The following is an 18,275-nucleotide window of genomic DNA, read 5'->3' on the forward strand; positions in this document are numbered from 1 at the left end:
TACGTTATTAGGGTTAAATGTGTTTCCCCTTCACTGCAATCTTCAATACCATATAAAAAACAAATAAATTTTTGGAATCTTCTATTTTTTTTTTTTTTTTTTTTTTTTTTTTTTAAGCTCCATAAACTTGTTACTCCCCGCGAATTGTGTTAGTTGCAATCTCACTTGACCGTATCTTGTTAGTTAGTTGCAATTTGTGTGTGCCGTTTAAAAATGTTTATGCATGCTATTGTGAAATTTATAAAGAAAAGAGAAGAGATTATCTTGGAAACAAATTCCTCTCGAAGCATTTCTGAAGAAGATGACTCCTTGTGTAACAAACCAATAACGAGTGCCGACCCAACAATGAGTGATCAACGAGTGTGCGTTTAGTCAATGGTGAAAAATAAACATTAAGATTTGTTAAGTCATAAATAATTTCTTTAAATTAAAATTTACTTGATTTTACAGGCTATGTTTTCATTCCTTTGGATAAATCAATCACTGTTTAAACAAACTAATTAGCTAACTAATTCCACTGTTGAAAACATAACCCCAGTTTTTAACATTATATCTATGGGAATAAATTCCTGCTTTATGAGCATGCGCTAGGAGCGAATTAACTTGTAAAGTTGGGAACTACCTGTATAACATTTTTTTCCAATATAAACACATTTCATCCAGATTGAATACCTGTTTAGCACTATTTCCCTTCCTCAGTGATTTTAATGAAGTGTTGGGAATTTATCAGTTGCATCTCATCAGCAATAGTGGCTTCATCGGTCACTTTAAGATTGTGCAAGTTCACTCACACTCTAAAGTTCATGAACCACCCTTTGATAGCACTATAGAGTTCATTCTTATGAGCCCTCACCATGTTGTTTCTTCAGAAATCAATAATTCACAGATTTCTGTGAATTTGTGTGTTTGGTTTGTGTCAAATTGTATCTCTTTCTGAATATTCAATAAAATATAGTGGGTGTATTTTGTGATATTCATTTTATTGTTTTCTTTAACTTTTAAACTACACTGCCATATCATGAACTACAGTGGCATATTAGTAACTGAAACATAGCACAAATTATATTATTATGAGAGATCTCAAAATATGTATTGTAAAAGAGTAAGGAAAGTTTTAAATATGGTGATGAAGTCTTTCAAAATTCATGTTAAGCTTGCTTGAGTGGATTTTGTATAATCTGAAGGTGTCTGTAAAAATCTAATCACTCTAATGTGTGATCAGATTTTCATCTGATCACAGATTGGAGTAACCACATTGGAGTTCTAAAGATTCAATGCCATATGCTGTTACCCTGTTAAGTATGCTGCCTTTTATATTTGCTTAAAATCACTACTTCTTCCATTGTGCAGTATGAGTGATGTCTTGGTAATGCTGAGCACCACAATAAACTTAAATATTCCCTACATTTTGAGGATACAGCTCTAAAACAGTTTTCACAGGCCAGCCACGAGACTGTTCATGATAAGAATATAGCATATTGTAACTGGCTTTTATCCAAATCAGCTTCATTTTCTGATGGCACTACATCTCAATATTTGCATAACAGTTATTAATCAATCAAAACTTGATTTTGCACAAACTAAGAGTAGAAAACTTGCTTCTTGCTCAAATGGTAGTTAAGCATTCTGGTCTCTTGGCAGTGCTACTAAGTGCAACTTTTGTTCATCTTAATTCCCGCATCTGTTACAACCCAATGGTTCTCTTGCATCCTCAGCTAAATATAAAGCTGACTTACTAACATACTACTTTCTTATAACTCTTTTATTAATGCTTTTGCAAATCACCTCCTGCCACACTCTATACACTCTACTCAATGCTTCCAGTAGTCTTCCAAAAAAAAAAGATGTTGTCAGAAGAATTCTGAATAATCTTGATGGCAAGAAAGCTCCAGGTCCTAGTGGCATTTCTCCACTTGTTCTCCAAACCTGTGCTGCCAAGCATGCTCCTGTTCTGTGTTGCCTTTTTATGGTATTTTTCCTTCCGCTTGTAAATTTGCTAATATCTAGGCAATTCCTAAAAAGGGTCACAACTTCCTCCCATACATTTATCATCCCATTGCACTTATTTCTACTATTTCTAAAGTAATGGAGAAATCTATCAACTGCCTCTTACACAATCTTGTAACCTTCAATCTGATCAATAATCGGCAATATGAATTCCACAGTGTTGATCCACAGGTGACCCCCACTTAATGCTGATAATTCATTCCGGAAAAACAGAGCGCTAAGTGAATCATCACTAAGCAAGCACATTATTCCCATAAAGTAACATATGTATTTGTGAGTCATGGTCTATACCACCACAATTCACAAATAATAAATGGTAATGAAAAGAGACCAAATGTCAGTCAAAATATTTAATATTAATTAAAAATCTGTACACATAAAATATTCTCCATTACATACGTATATAATTAAGTGGTAAGTAACTACATTATTGTGATACTAATTAATCTGATGGCCCCGGCTGTCGAGTTTTCATATCTTTGGTCAATTTGGGTTGTACTTTGGACCTCTTCCTAGTAAACTAAAAGGGGTTTTACTTTAAAACCCCCCACACAGCATTACCACTCAACAATAAAGGCAACCGATCCTTCACCACTTTGAAGCCTGGCATGCTTTTTCTTCTTTCGATATGAAACTTCTTTTAGGCATTCGTTTCCAAAAAAGTCCTGTTTCATCTATGTTAAAAAATTGTTGAGAAGTAAAACACCTCTCTTCAATAATTTTAAGTTCTTTTTTGAAAGTTTTGGCTCCTTCTTGATCTGCACTTACGGCTTCTCCCTGAATTTAAATCTATGAAACCAGCCCTTACTAGCTTTAAACAGTTCCACTTTTTTTTTTTTTTTTTTTTTTTTAAGGCGAGCTTTCTTCAGATCATATAGGCTAATCACTTTTTATTTAATAATATTTAACTTAACGGAATTGTGCCTTGGATATTATCTTCAATAAAATTATTTAGAAGTTTCTCCATTTTCAATTATAATAGCCGGCCTAGCCCTAACTAATTTAGTTGCTTACAGTGGAACAGCTATCTTACCCGCTGCCAAAATTAATTCTTTATAATTGTTCTTACAGTTGAATATGCCAGTCCTAAATGATTGCACACATCTACTTGTCATTGAATGGAATCGATTCACTTCAAAACGTATAATTTAATTTTCAAATTCAGTATTTTTCTTACCTTGGTAGCTTCGTACCGCATCCAGACATTGTTGCTTTTTAATTATTATCTGCCATTATTAATCTTTGAAAATGTAACTGCGCTGCATTAATTATTATATAATGTTTGAGTAAACTGTCCATTACCTAACACTGTACTGAGGACTAGACTTCGGATAAATGCATATATCACAAATATTACAAGCAATATACTTGATCATTTTTTAAAATGTTGATTTCAGAACTACGTAACAAGCCACTGTACTGCAATTAAATTAGCGTGGAAGAAAATTTCACTGAGCTTGGGAAATTTTTTAATGCTGTTTTGCTATTCATTTTCAAGCTAGCAACTACATCAGATGAAATGTTTTCATTAAACATGCCAAAAATTTAATCTGTATGCTGGTAAAACAGCATTATAGTGAGATATAATAAAAGAACAGCATTATAGCGAATCAGCGTAGAGCAAACCGCATTATAACTAGGGCCTGCTGTACTGGCTTTGTTACTCATCTTTGAACAAATCAAGTTTAGCAAAATCAAGAGTTTCTCTTGACATTTCTAAGGCTTTTGATTTTGTTTGGCATAAAGGCCTTCTAACAAGCACTGATCTTATGAGATGCTGATGTTTTTTGCAAGTGAGTATCTGATTTTCTCTCCTACTCACTGCAGGTGATGGAGACAACTCTGTACCTCCTTTGAACTTCTCCACTTATGTTGGCATCCCTCAAGGTTCAGTTCTTTCTCTGACTATTTTCTTCTTGTATATTAACAACCTTCTTCCACTAACTGGAAATCCTATCCATAATTTTTCTGATAATAGCATATTACATTACACCTTGTAGTTTAAGAAACAGCCTCAACTTCTTAAATATCCACCACCAATTCCTTAAATGCTGATCTTCAGACAGTGGGGGGGAGAGAAAACTTAGAAAAATTTAATTTTCCATCAGTCCTGTCTCATTTCTCACAGAAAAAGTCTACTGTTCCTAGTCTTGTCTCTGATGACACTCAGATTTCTAGACAAGATTGCAAATATCTATTAGGTAACCTGACTTCTAATATCTCTCTCTCTCTCTCAACAGAAACCATTATTCTTCTTCTAAACAACTACTCACTCTGTACAAATCTCAAATAAGCCCTACCGTAGAATATTGTTTCCACATTTGGAGTACTGACCACAAAACATTCTTCAAATTTCTGGGGATTCTATTCAAAAGAGAGCAGTCAGGTTAATTAATGACTCATTTCTTACAAACCTCTCCAGTCTGTCTCACTGACAGAGATTGGAGAGGAGTTTCTACTGCATGCTTTCTACAGATACTTCCATGGGCAATGTTCTTCTGAACTGGCATCTGTAATTCCCTCACTGTCTTCTAAAGCAGTTTGAACACATGCTGCAACCAATCAGCATTCATTCACTGTCCCACTCCATACTCATAGAACAAACTTTTCCTCTTCCTCATTTACCCTTTCTACTTCTGTTGTCTGGAACAATTTCCTTCACATGTACTTACTAAACCCAAAAATTACAATCTACAGAGATTCAAGCAAGTATAGTCTCACTTTTCCATCTTCAACCTGCACATGGTAACAAATACTATAGGCTCCTTTCATGTACCTTCCAAGTACCTTTCATGTCTGGGGTTTTCATAAAAAATAAAACTGCTCTGAACTGCATTATAATGATTCCCACAATACAGTCAGTTGTTATGCCAATTATATGGAAAGGTCTGTAATTAAATCCTGTCACTGATAGTAATTAAATACAGACCTTTGGGAAATATTTTATAAACTGGCCTAAACAAAGGTTGATTTAGTCTCAGGCAGAAATGTAGGTGCATAAGTAAAGTAAGGAAGGAAAGTATTAATTCCAAAATCTAGAATACTTTTATTCATAGTTCAAGCTGACACATCAAATTAATTATAAAACAGTTTTTTTGAACCAGATTACACAACCTGCATTATGCAAGACATCTTCAAATGATGTTTGAAGATGTCGTGTGGACTATAAAGTAATAACCATAAATATTCCATATATGTGCCATGTATGAATGTACAATTGAAAATGCAAGACCTGAAGTCAGCAAAAAACTGAACCAGATGATGGAATGCACAATTCAGAAAATAAGTGTTTTAAGCTACTTCAATGCAGAAAAAAATTTTCTGATCATGGGAAAATTTGTAATTTTGTCATAATCAGAAAATTTCTATTGTATACTACAACAATGAATCTGCACATGTGGCTGCTATTTTATAGGAGCTTATAAAAAGGACAGTTTCACTTTTGGCATTGTTTAAGAATTGTAAATTTATACAGTATGTATATATTTTATGAGATGGGAAAGAAGAAATAATTCAAATGCCCTTTATTTTAAAGTAAGTACTTTGGTTGCCTGAATTAGGAATTAATAAGATTTGCCATTAGGAGAATGTAATTGTGACAAACAAACAAATTTTTCACCATTATGCTATAGAAATGAATATTGTTATTCAATTCTACAAGCAGAATTAATAAGTAGAATTAATAAAACTAATTCCACTTTTAAACTGAAAAAAAAAAAAAAAAAAAGTTTGTAAAATTTTTCACCATTTCACACAAAAGTCTTGTGAAGGGCTCCATTATTTATAAAAAACTAGTACATGAGAGAAAAATTGCATAGCTATACTAAGAATATGGACACAAATTCTGTTGCTTTAAATTTCCTGTAGTTGTTCAACATGATCATTGTATCATTAAAAAAAAAAAAGTAAAATTATAGAAAGCAGCAGATTTCTGCTTGATCACCTGAAGTGGAAGATTGAAGATGAGAACTAGAACCTAAATCTAGAGAAATATCCCAGAATGGATCTATAGTAGTAGATACTGCCCTGTAAATTAAAAATATATATATTTTAATAATAAATTACTAAACCTCAACAATCATATGTACTCAGTATATAAAATATGAAACCAGCCACATTAAACCAATGTTCAGTTCATCAAAAATTTGTAATTATCAACAACACAGACTAAAAATAATCTATTATTATAACTGAGAACACCTGGTTAGAATTTTTATATTTTATCTTTGCTCCCCATTCCTCTACTTCTCAAGGAAAGTTTTAAAGTCATGTGAGCAAACAATTCCTGCTAACTTCCTCTTCCATTACTTGGAAGAGGAAGAAAGAGCATTATATTTCAGGTCAAAAAAAGGTTTTGTGTGCAGATTTGTTTACAGTAATTCAAAAGAAGATAAGTAAAATAAACTAGAGAAATTCAAATAATTCCTACTTTCATGCATGATTCTAAACAGTGGTGTGAAATTATTGTGGCAATTAATGCGTGTAACTCCTCAGATACTAAAAAAACATTAACTTCTCTAAAGATGTAACTGTCAGAACAATTCAATACCTGCTCACAAATGATTTAAATAATAGAATGCCACTCATTTTGAATGCATATATGGTCCTCCCCTGTGAACTGATATTCATATCAAGTACTTTTAAGCCACAATAAAAAGCTGTAGAATCAGTTCTAGGATCATAAAAAACTTCCAGTGCTAGTCAATTCATTAATTTTATTAAGTGGCAGCATTGCTACCACTTAAGAAATTAATATGTTGAAGTAGTGCACTGAATGCATTAATGCATTCAGCACATTACTTCATAGGTCACAATTCAATAATGCACTACTTCATAATTCAACAAGGCACTACTTCATACAATTTACCACTTAATGCAGCAAAGTAGTGCAATGAATAATATGGCTTTATTCAGCACTACTTACTGCTTGTTTGCAAATTTATCTGTAGCAACACATGATACAGACAAAGAGGGATGCCTTGGTGTGTTCCCATGGTAAAGCATGTGAGAAGATTAAATGTAAATTCAGCATTCTGATGAGTAAATATGACAGCTGTCCTCAGAGAAATAAAATGAGGAAACCAGCAAGCATTCAACTGCCAGCTCAATGCTTGAACCCACAGTCATGATTGTGCATCAGACAGCATGGCAGCATTCACTGAGACAGAAAGTGCTGGTCCCACAGAGGCAGCTATTATCAGGGAAATAGGAAATATATCTTATCCGGCCTCTTATTTACAGCGCTCATCTCGCCGCTTGTTGAGTCCAGGCATGATACTCTATGCTATGCTGATGATATGAAGCTCCTCACACTGATTTCTCCACATGATGATCTTCTTGTGATAACAGCATCAATTAACAATATACTTCTGGAATTTGCAAACTACCTCAACCAGTTTGGACTAAAAATAAATCCAGAAAAGTCTGAATTTATGATATTCTCGTTAAAGAAAACGCCTTCCTATATTCAGCCAATACTATGCAATTCCCCTATTCCCATCGTCAAGAAACATACTGATTTGGGGGTTGTTTTTGATCCTAAGCTCTGCTTTGGTAACCACATGGAAAAGCTGCTCACCCAGGCAGCTCGACTCCGATGGATGGCCAAACAGCATTTGCATTACATTAATGAAGTAACAATCACCAGAAGATATATAAAAAGCACGGTATACTCTCCGCTTCTATATGCTGCAGAAGTATGGGTATCTGCCGCCCCTAGCACAATTCGACCACTCTTTTCTACTGAGTTTTGGCTCTTAAAATGGGTCATAAACAAACATAAACTTCCTCCACGGTTAAGGACAACTGAAATGGCCAGTTTGATAAAAATTCACAGGCTTCCCACGCTGATTAAGGTGAAATGCCTTACCACAACTGTAAAAATGATTACTGGAAAGATCTCGGCACCATCATTCTGGGACCTGTGCTCTTGGAGAGTCCCTCAGCCTTCCCTCAGAGCGACTCCAGCTCTATGCCCACATCTCAGCCGTCTCCACCTATCCGATAGGTTTCTGCCATATCAGCTACTTCCATGTGCCCAGTCTTTGGATGCTGACCTTAATAAGTTTTCTAGTGATAAGGAGTATAGACGCCGCATCCTTAAATTGTACTTCCCCGTCCCTGATTCTGCTCCTTGAAGCTCGCCTTAACGCCGCAATCCAAAAATGCGACATGAAGATGGCTTACCAACGAGCCTTGTAATTTTCCACCTGTATATTATTTGTTCATTGTGATGTTTATAATTGTGTTATACTTTGAGTGTTGAGCTCCATTTACTTTTGATTCGTTCATATATGTATTTTATATTTAATTTATTAATTTCCTTTCTTACATATTGTAATATCACTGTTAACCCCTGGCCTTGTGGCCGTGAAGGGCTTATTGCAATGTATCCATTGTATTACCATTATTATTATTATTGCAATAAAGATTTCTATATTATGCAAAAAAAATAATGCATGCTAATGCAAAAAAGACAAAGAAACTCCAGTTCCAAAAGTCTTGAATCAAAATGACATTGATAAATTTTTTTTGATTGGCAAGGAGCTGTGTACAAAGAATTTGTACCAGAACAGAAAGTCAACTCTGAATTTTACAGAGCAGTGACAGACAGACTGTTGAAAAGAATTCAGCAAGTTAGGCCAGAAAACACCATTATGCTTGGCATTTGTGGATTATTATTAGTCATATGGTGCAAGGAAGCCTGAGGCTTATGCTGCACCAGCCAAAAATTTCCCGAGTTACCCTGAGAGAGAGAGAGAGAGAGAGAGAGAGAGAGAGAGAGAGAGAGAGAGAGAGAGAGAGAGAGAGAGAGAGTCTCAAAAGTAGAATGGAATCACCAAGAAAGAAAGGAATGATGATATCCAGCTCAGGACCCCGGGTGTGTCAAGCCCGTACTCACGAGGTGTGAGCCCCTGAAAAGGCATTTGACTCCATACAGCATAAGGCAATGTTTTGGGCACTGGAAAGACAAGGCAAGGCAAAAAAGACATGACAAATTTAAAATTGAGAAAGGAGATCGACAAGAAGACACAATATCTCTGAAGTTGTTTACTGCTACCCTTGAGGAAGCTTTCAGAAGATTAGACTGGTCGCAGAAAGGAGTCATTGTGAATGGAAAATACCTTTTTTTTTTTTTTTTTTTTATGACAACCCCAAACACGAGAGGTATTATAACCTATAGTACTTAGTACCGTGCTTGGGTTGGAGGTTGAGCAGACGAAAGAAGATATTTGTTGATATTGGACTTGAACTTCTGTAGATTGTAATTTTCAGGAAATACGTATGAAGGAAGGTTGTTCCAGAAAATGGCAGTTGAATGAAAAAATGAGGAAGATGAAAAGTTGGTTCTGTGGGTTTGAAGTTGGACAGTAAATGGATGTTGGCTGGTGGCGGCACGTGTTCGGACTGTTTTGAAAGAGACAGCGGGAATTATAGAAGCCAATTCAGAAGAACAGTGCCCATGGAAGTATCTGTAGAAGAGGCATGCAGCAGAAACAGTGCGTCTATGAGAAAGCGAGTGGAGAGACTCTGTTAGAGATGAATCATTAATTAACCTAACTGCCCTCTTCTGAATGGAATCAAGAAGCTTGAGAGAGGTTTTGGGGGCACCACCCCAGATGTGGGAACAATATTCCATGGCAGGGCGGATTTGCGATTTATACAGATTGAGCAGCTGTTTGGGAGAAAAGTAACACCGAGAGCGAAAGAGAAAACCAAGTTTTTTAGATGCAGAGGAAGCAATATTTGTAATGTGCTTGTGCCAAGAGAGATTAGAAGTCAGGGTAATCCCCAAAAGAGATATATCATTTTGCCTAGAAATCGGAGTGTCACTAAAGATAAGCATAGGAGCAGAAGAATCCTTTTTGCGAGATATAAGACAAGATTGAGTTTTAGAAGGGTTGAAATCAACTATGTTGTCTTTGCCCCACTGGAGAATTACCTGAAGATCAGCATTTAAGGAATTGGCAGCAGATTTTCGAGAACTTGAAGCTGATTGAGCTGGACAAGGTTTCTCAAAATGGAATGTTGAATGCAATGTGCTATCATCGGCAAAACTATGGATAGGATTTCCAGTCAATGGAAGAAGGTCATTGATATACAAGAGGAAAAGAGTGGGGGAAAGAACTGAACCTTGGGGGACACCGGCATTAGTGGAGAAGTTAGAAGACAGAGAGCCATCTACCATCACCCTCAGTGAGCGATCAGAGAGAAAACTGAATAACCAATTACTAAAAACAGTTGGCAAACCATAAGATGGAAGCTTGTTTAGAAGACCTTTATGCCAAACACGATCAAAAGCCTTTGAGATGTCAAGAGCAACTACTTGTGTTTCACCGAACCTTTCCATTGAATTAGTCCATAAATGGGTAACATAAGCCAGAATATCACCAGTGGATCGACACTGACGGAATCCATACTGGCGATCGTTGATCAGACGGAAGGTTTCTAGGTAGTTTAAGAGTTGGCAGTTAATTGATTTCTCCATTACTTTAGAAAGAGTAGAAGTAATTGCAATGGGACGATAATTGGATGGGAGGGATTTGTCACCCTTTTTAGGAACTGGCTGGATATGAGCAAATTTCCAAGCAGAAGGAAAAACACCTTTGGAATAAGAAAGTGAAAAAAGGCGGCAAAGAATAGGAGTAAGTTCAGGAGCACAGGTTTTGAGAACGAGTGGAGAAATACCATCAGGACCTGGAGCTTTCTTAGCATCAAGATTCATCAAAATCCTTCTGACATCCTTTTGATGGAAGACCACAGGAGGCACTGAATGGAGCGTGTTACGAATGGTGGGAGGTGTTTTACCAAGATCATTAATACATGAGCTGGAAGAAAAATGGGATGCTAGCAGGTCAGCTTTATCCTTGGCTGAAGTGACAACAGAAGGAACTGGAAAGTTACTGGAGAGGCCTACATCCTGCAGTGGATTAAAAATGGCTGATGATGATGATGGTCAAGTCAGGTGAGTGGTTCTTGCTTCACGACAATGCACCTTCATGCAACGAAACCACTGTCGAGCAGTTTCTTGCACAGAACGGCATTACAGTGCTTCACAATCCCCAGTCTTTTCCACATTTGGCACCTGCTGATTATTTTCTGTTCCCCAAAATCTCACCTGAAGTGGCAGCATTTTGACAGCATTTCAGAAATTCCTAGCAGTGTGATGAGGGAGTTACACAGGATTCCACAAGATCAGTTCCACAGAGCCACCCATAAGCTGCAAAGCTATGTTATGCATATAACCATACATAGGTTTATAACAGATCTTGCAAAGATTGTGATTCATCATACCAAGGCTCTATACGCTGTAAACGCGATATCAAGGTTAAGCAACATTCGGCATCGGTCCTTGCTTCCCATGCTTCTGATTCCAAAGTAGCCTTCCATGAAATCAATGCAGGCTGCACTTTTCTATTTAACAAAGCTAAAATACTTAACGTTCAACATAATTACACCAAGTTACTAATTGCAGAGACCCTTGAAATCAAACACCGAAATTATTAATGTCCGTCATCCCTATCCCATCTCAGATTCCTGGTCCTTTTGCGCATGCACAAAGATTTCAACTAATCTCTTTTCTTTAAATTCCAATGTGCAGTTCAGATTTTACTATCCTGTGATAAAGACACTAGTCAAAAAGCACTGTCAGCTTAAGGAAAGTAAATTCTAAATAATGTTATTTCCGTAATCGTTTTCTCACTTGTTTCATAAATGGACAAAATGTCTTCTTTCAGTTGTAGATATTTATTTGTTGTTTACTGTATTTTGGAGTTGGATTGCAGCTCCTTGACCTTCAATTCCGGGTATATTGGATCATTTATGTGTCTTCGGTTGTTTAGAATTCATTCAAGATCGTTTTTATTTTCACATTCATTTAAATTTTTGGAGAACGGTTACAATGAAGCATTCTACAGAAAATAGAGGTAATTGTTCTTATTCTGTTATTAATTGATATTACAACTTACTGATCTTCACAGCTCCATTGCCTACCAAGGAATACAGAATTTGAATTTGGGGAGTACAATGTGTATGGAAAGGATAGACAGGATAGGAATGTTGTTGTTGTGGTTTTTAGGAGCATTAGCAACTAAGGCCATATTGCTCCGGGGATATGCGGTGGTCATTCCCTGACCTTTCCACATCCTCCGTATTTGGTGGTCACGGGCTCGAACCCTGGTCTAATCAAGAAGCATGTGCTATGCACGGCTGCTCCTGCCCACCTGGCAAGAGAGGCGCCCTGACAGGATAGGAAGGGAGGAGGGTTATACTGTTAGTTAAGAAACACATAAAATCTAAGTCAGTGCATCCAGTTGACATGGGTGGACAGTGCAATGAGAAAAAGAGTGAACCAGTAAATCAAAATGTCTTATAATGGGGGATTTTAACTTTCCAGATATTGACTGGAACTTGTGAGTTGGCCACTCGCATTCTAGCAAGATTTTGTGGATTTATTGGAGGATTGTTTTCTACAGCAACATGTTCGAAGGGCAACCAGAGGGAGTTGTTATGTTGTTATTTGGTTTTTAGGAGCATTAGCAACTAAGGCCATATTGCTCCGGTGCGGTGGTCATTCCCTGACCTTTCCGTATCCTCCGTACTTGGTGGTGATAGGCTAGAACCCCGGTCTCATCAAGAGGCGTGTGCTACGCACTGCTGCTTCTTCCCACCTGACTACGGAGGTGCCTCCCAGAGGGAGTAATACTCTTGATCTGATTATCAGTAGTGATTATTCATGCATTAAGAATTTGCAGATAAAGGAACCACTAAGTGGCAGTGATCACAGTATACTAATGTGGGATTTACTTAAAGATGTAACTACCATCAGGGGTGAAGAGAAGGGTTTTTGCTTTTGTAAAGGTGACTACAGTGGTCTCAAACAGTTTGTAAATTCTATATAGTCAGACTAACTGATGATGCTACCAACAGCAAATTCTAAATGTAAAGCATTCAAGAAAATAATCTTGGAGGCTTCTAGGCTTTTCATATAAACTAAGAAATACTGTTCAAGGATTAGGCCTAAATGGATGTCAGATAAGACTCACGGCAGAAAAGAAAAATGCATGGGTCACATAAATTATCAGGCAACACAGAAGCCTATGCTAGACATAAGTTAGTCTATAAACAAGTCACAAAGGAAGTGAAGACAGATTAAGAGAAATCTTTGGCAAAGGATGCAAAGACTTTTTTCTTTACTTATATAAACTCTAGAAGAAAGGGGATGAATCGACTGGTCCACTTGATATCAATGGTTTGACTGTTGATAATCCTGCTCAGATATCTGATAAACTGAATGAGTATTCTGCATCTATATTCACACATGAGGAATTCTGTAGAGAAGTGGAGAACAGAAGCTTCTTAAACTCTAATGGAAAGCTAAATAATTTTGTAATAACTGAGAGCAAAGTGGAGGAGAAATTCTTAAAGTTACACATAAGAAAGGCACCTGGGGTGGATGAGATCTATCCAGTTATATTAAAGGAGGTGGCAAAAGAAGTAAGCAAACCCTTAGCTATAATTATGACAGCTTCCTTGGACTCAGGGGAGGTCCCCAAGGACAAGAGATATGCAAATGTATCTCCAATTCACAAATGGTGCCATGAGTAATTATAGACCGGTTAAACTAACTTCTGTTCTAGGGAAAATAATGCAGTCACTGGTTAAAGAATTAATGCAGCATAATTTACACAAGACTGCAGTTCAGTCTTGTCTAAATTATGATTCAGACACAGCATGGGTTTGTTAAGGGGTGTGTTAATTGGTCTTGTATGACCAATTTGATTGGATAGTATGATGTGATCACAAAGGAAGTGGAAGCAAAAAATAATTTTCCTATCATATACTTGGATTTCATGAAAGCTTTTGATACTGTTGCACATGGAAGACTACTATATAAATTGGAGCAGTATGACATTAGGGGTAAGTTGCGACTGGACAAAAAGGATGGTTGAGTGGGAGAAGACAGAGAGTGGTAATCAATGGACACTGCTCTTCGTGGACTAATATTATTAGTGGAGTCTCCCCGAGTTCAATGTTGGGCCCACTGTTGTTTTGTATATTTATCAATGATGATATATCAGGCTTAATATCAGGTTTCAGATGATATAAAGGGTGGCAGGGATGTTAATGACAGTATACTACTGCAACAGGATCTAGAAAAGTTGGCCAAATGGGCTGAAGAGTTGCAACTGAAGTTTAACATTGACAAAGGAAAGTACTGCATATGGCTAGCAATAACCCCAGAGAAACGTACCAACTGTGTTACTACACTGAAGAGTAGTGGAAAATGAAAATGACCTGGGGTAACTGTGCAGTCAGATATGAAGTTTTCTGAGCAGTGCAGACAGGCTGCCAGAGCAAGTCATGGGTTCTTGTCAATAATATACAGGAATTTTGCTAGCAGGAATAACGAGGTGATTATCCCCTTGTATAAGGCAATGGTCAGGCCACACCTTGAGTAAAATGAGGCCTACAGTTCTGTAGGCCTCATTTTAGGAAGGATGTAGAGTTGCTTGAGCAGGAACAGAGAAGGGCAACAAGATTGGTGAGGGGAACAAAGGGGTGCTCTTATGAAGGAAGGCTTCATTTCTGCAAATCGTAGTCTAGAGACTACGTGCAAGGTAATCTGATTGAAGTGTATAAGGCCTTGAATGGTTTGAGCAGGCTCAATGCTAATGGGATTCTTCCTCTTGCTCAGATTATGAACCTGAGGGGGCATAAATTCAAATTGAGGAAAGACAACTGTAGAACAAATTTGCCTTTAACAGCGGGTAGTTGACTGCTGGAACAAACTTCCATCTGTTGTGGAAGTTGATAGCTTAAATAAATTCAAGGAAGAAGTGGACAATCTTTTGGAGAAAATGGATGGGTGAAATGAGAAGTTTTTTTTCTTTTTTTTGGCTGATGCTATATAAGCTTGGTTTCTTGCATCATATGCCTCTGCTAATGCTATACAGCAAAATAATAAAGTTTGTATGGGATATATTTCAATGCAGGCATTAAAATAAACTGGCTGATGTAATTAAAAGTTGGATGCTTAATTGGAAGTTTTTCTTTCATTAACTGGTTTTCTGCTTACTTAGATTTGATACACTATTCACAGATTGACAAACATTTGCTAATACAGACCAGCCATTTGACAAGTGACCAGCAAGTCACAAAATAGGTGTCCTTAAGTTTTAGAAACATAGCAGATTCACCGTTTGGTGATTCTATTTGTATAAAATGACATTAGCAATTTAGTTCAACTCACAGATTATGGTGCCATCTCTTATAGGCATAAGCACAGGCTTTGACAGCTGAAAATTGAAATGACTCTTGAGAGATGGAAAATGAACATAAATATGTTTGCATAATTAATTAATTTAAGTAAGCTTAAAAATTTGAACTGTTATTTCACTAATATTTGCTCTTTCATTTCAACATTTGTTCACCAATAAAGTAAGATAAAAAAAAAAAAAAAAAAAAAATATATATATATAATGTCAATAAACCACTTGTATTTTATTGATTTTTTATGAAAATTGCAAATACAAAATGTATAAGAACCTATAGTACTTTAGTACAGCGTACAGATTGAAGGCTGAAAGGACGGAAATACTTGGTAATATTAGACTTGAATTCCTGCAGGGTTCTTGTTTTCAGGAAATGTATATGCAGGAAGGTTCCTCCAAAGAACAAAAGGAGAAGGGATAAATGAGGACGAGGATGAATAACCAGAGTCTACAGTAGAAGAAGAAGCCTTGTAATCAAGGTCAGATTTACCAAGATGCAGTGGCACAGCTGCTCCAGGAGCTCCAAGGTTATATTACTAGGCAATTACTGTTGGTCTAGGAATCCCCCTCCCCAATGTTATTTTTAGTGCCTTTACTAAAATGGTGCATCAGTCTCCCAGACTACCTAAATCTGGACAATACTTGCAATGCTTACCCAAAAGTGACCAACCAAGCCACAGTGTAAAAAGAAGGCCATAAAAATTCTTCTCATCAAGAGAGAATTTGAACCCAGGTCTTTTCCACACAGTGTGCAGGAACAACGGTCATAATCACTGTGTTACCTGTGAAGGCTAGAATAATTCTTGTGTTATGCCTGACCCTGTTCAATGTTATTATTATCAACTTTCTAGATTTGTAGTCAGTGATAATAAATCTCATTTGGAACACAGACCAGTGTCATTTATACTATATAATGAAAATTTAGCAAAAAGTGCTCTGATTTATTTCAGAGCCAAAAATGTATCATTCTTGATGTACCATCCATAGCTAACTCTCTCAAACAATCTGTTCTCCCTCTAAAAATATAACAATGACTGAAGAAACAACCTTAAGGAATGTGAGACCTTATGAAGAAAGGAAAATGAATAGCTAATTCTCATATTGAAATGCTAAGAAAGCTCATAAAGGAGATGTAGCCTAAATTGCATGAAAAAGTAAGAAATTGGCCGCCGCAATTTTTAGTTTTAATGATGCACACTGTACCTTATCTTTAGTTTGAATTAAGCTAATCATCTCAAAATTAGTGTACATCAAAGGAAATAATCAGGAGGAAAAAAATGCAGATTCCTCTGTTAACATTATCTTTCAGTTACTGAAATTTACCACCATTGAAAAGAAAGTGCCATTCTCTTATTATAATAACTTATTATAACTGAAAAACAAAAACAAAAAAAAATGCTTTAATGCATTAACACTTTCTGTTAAAGTTTAAAATCAAGTTAAGAAAGAAAATAACTAAAAAAAAAAAAAGATGCAATATTTTTTAAAACTTATCTATGTACTAGACTTAGAAAAGAACATATAGATTAGGCAAATCCTAAAACTGCACAGATCCAGATTAAATCCAGGAAGATCCCTAAGAAACCAAAACTCATGAAATCTAGGTGGGAAAAAAAAGACAAGATTCATTCATATCTAGAAATAAACTGATTATCCTTATTAAATGTACAATTTGTAAAGAACACACACACACACACACACACACACACACACACACACACACACACACACACACACACACACACACACACACACACAGTAACGAGTTTTGATTAGTTAAGATTAGCATTAGAATGCTTTATTTCCCTCACTCCATGAGAATTAGCCAATGTTAACTCCGTTATGGGCTATAACCAACTGTTGTTGCTACTGGACAAAAGAGGTTCATTAAAAAAAACACTTTCAGCCACAATGCATTTAAATATACAGTATTTGCATTACCTGAAATATACAGATAGTTTTTTAGAGCAGTTTAATGTTTGTTATATCAATTCAATCTGGTTAAGGAATAAAACTACTTGAATTAAATTAATTTAATTCATCACATATTAAAAAAAATTTTTAGTTTAAAATCCATATTTTTAGTGTCAAATCAAAAATGCAACTACAAATTAGCTATACATGTATTTTATGCTTACTTGCAAGCTTGACATATAACATCAGATTGTAATCCTCCAGTAAATATCTGGTCAATGATACAGTTACAATGATGAGGATTACTACTAGACAGTCCATTGGTACCTGAGAAATAAAAAGAATTATTAGATACAACTTTATTGTAAAAAGTACAGGGGTGTCCCACCAGGTAGACACCCACAAAACCATTAATATTTCCATAATAATGTGTGGAAATATACAGAATACTACCTCAAAATACATCGATGAGCCAAAACATTATGACCAACCGGTCGTTATGCAAATCAAAGCAACTGCAGGTGAACTACAGCATGTGCATGGGTCAAGATATGGTAGGAAAAACACATGATACTAAGCTCCGTCAATCAGTGTTACTCTTGTTCTTCAGATGGGAAAGACAGCGGACTTAAGCAAGTTTGACAAAGGCCAAATTGTAATGGCCAGACAACTGGGTTCAGAGCATATCCGAAATGGCACAGCTGGTGGGGTGCTCACGGTCAGCCATGGTTAGTACCTACCAAAAGTGGTCTGAGGAGGAGGAACCCACGAACCGCCGGCAAGGTGCTGGACAACCATGCCTCATCGATGTGAGCGAAGGCTCTCCCGGATGGTACGTGGCAACTGTGGTGCAACTCGCTGGTAATTGGAATGCTGGTGATGGGAGTAATGTGTCGCAATACACAGTACATCAAACCCTGCTGAAAATGGGGCTGCATAGCCACAGGCTACCCTGAGTGCACATGCTTAACCACGGTTCACCGGTGACAGTGCCTACAATGGGCATGCAAGCATCGAAACTGGACCTTGAGTGATTGGAAGAAGGTCGTCTGGTCCGATGAATCACCTTTCCTGTTGTGG

At 36.6% G+C, this 18,275-nt stretch overlaps 1 protein-coding gene across 1 annotated transcript in view; it reads right to left on the minus strand.

The window, feature by feature from the left end:
* The window catches only part of not (ubiquitin carboxyl-terminal hydrolase nonstop), a 269,611-nt gene that overhangs the window by 96,316 nt on the left and 155,020 nt on the right, over positions 1–18,275 (minus strand). Inside the window, exons 7-8 of the mRNA XM_090375042.1 lie at positions 17,420–17,522; positions 5,951–6,033 (exon numbers count right to left, since the gene is read on the minus strand). Of these exons, the coding sequence (XP_090231168.1) occupies positions 5,951–6,033; positions 17,420–17,522 (186 nt within the window). The remainder of the gene's footprint in view (positions 1–5,950; positions 6,034–17,419; positions 17,523–18,275) is intronic.

Source organism: Mastigoproctus giganteus, chromosome 6, assembly GCF_048544385.1.
Source record: "Mastigoproctus giganteus isolate SK-2022 chromosome 6, ASM4854438v1, whole genome shotgun sequence".
In the NCBI taxonomy this organism is placed as follows: Eukaryota; Metazoa; Arthropoda; class Arachnida; order Uropygi; family Thelyphonidae; genus Mastigoproctus; species Mastigoproctus giganteus.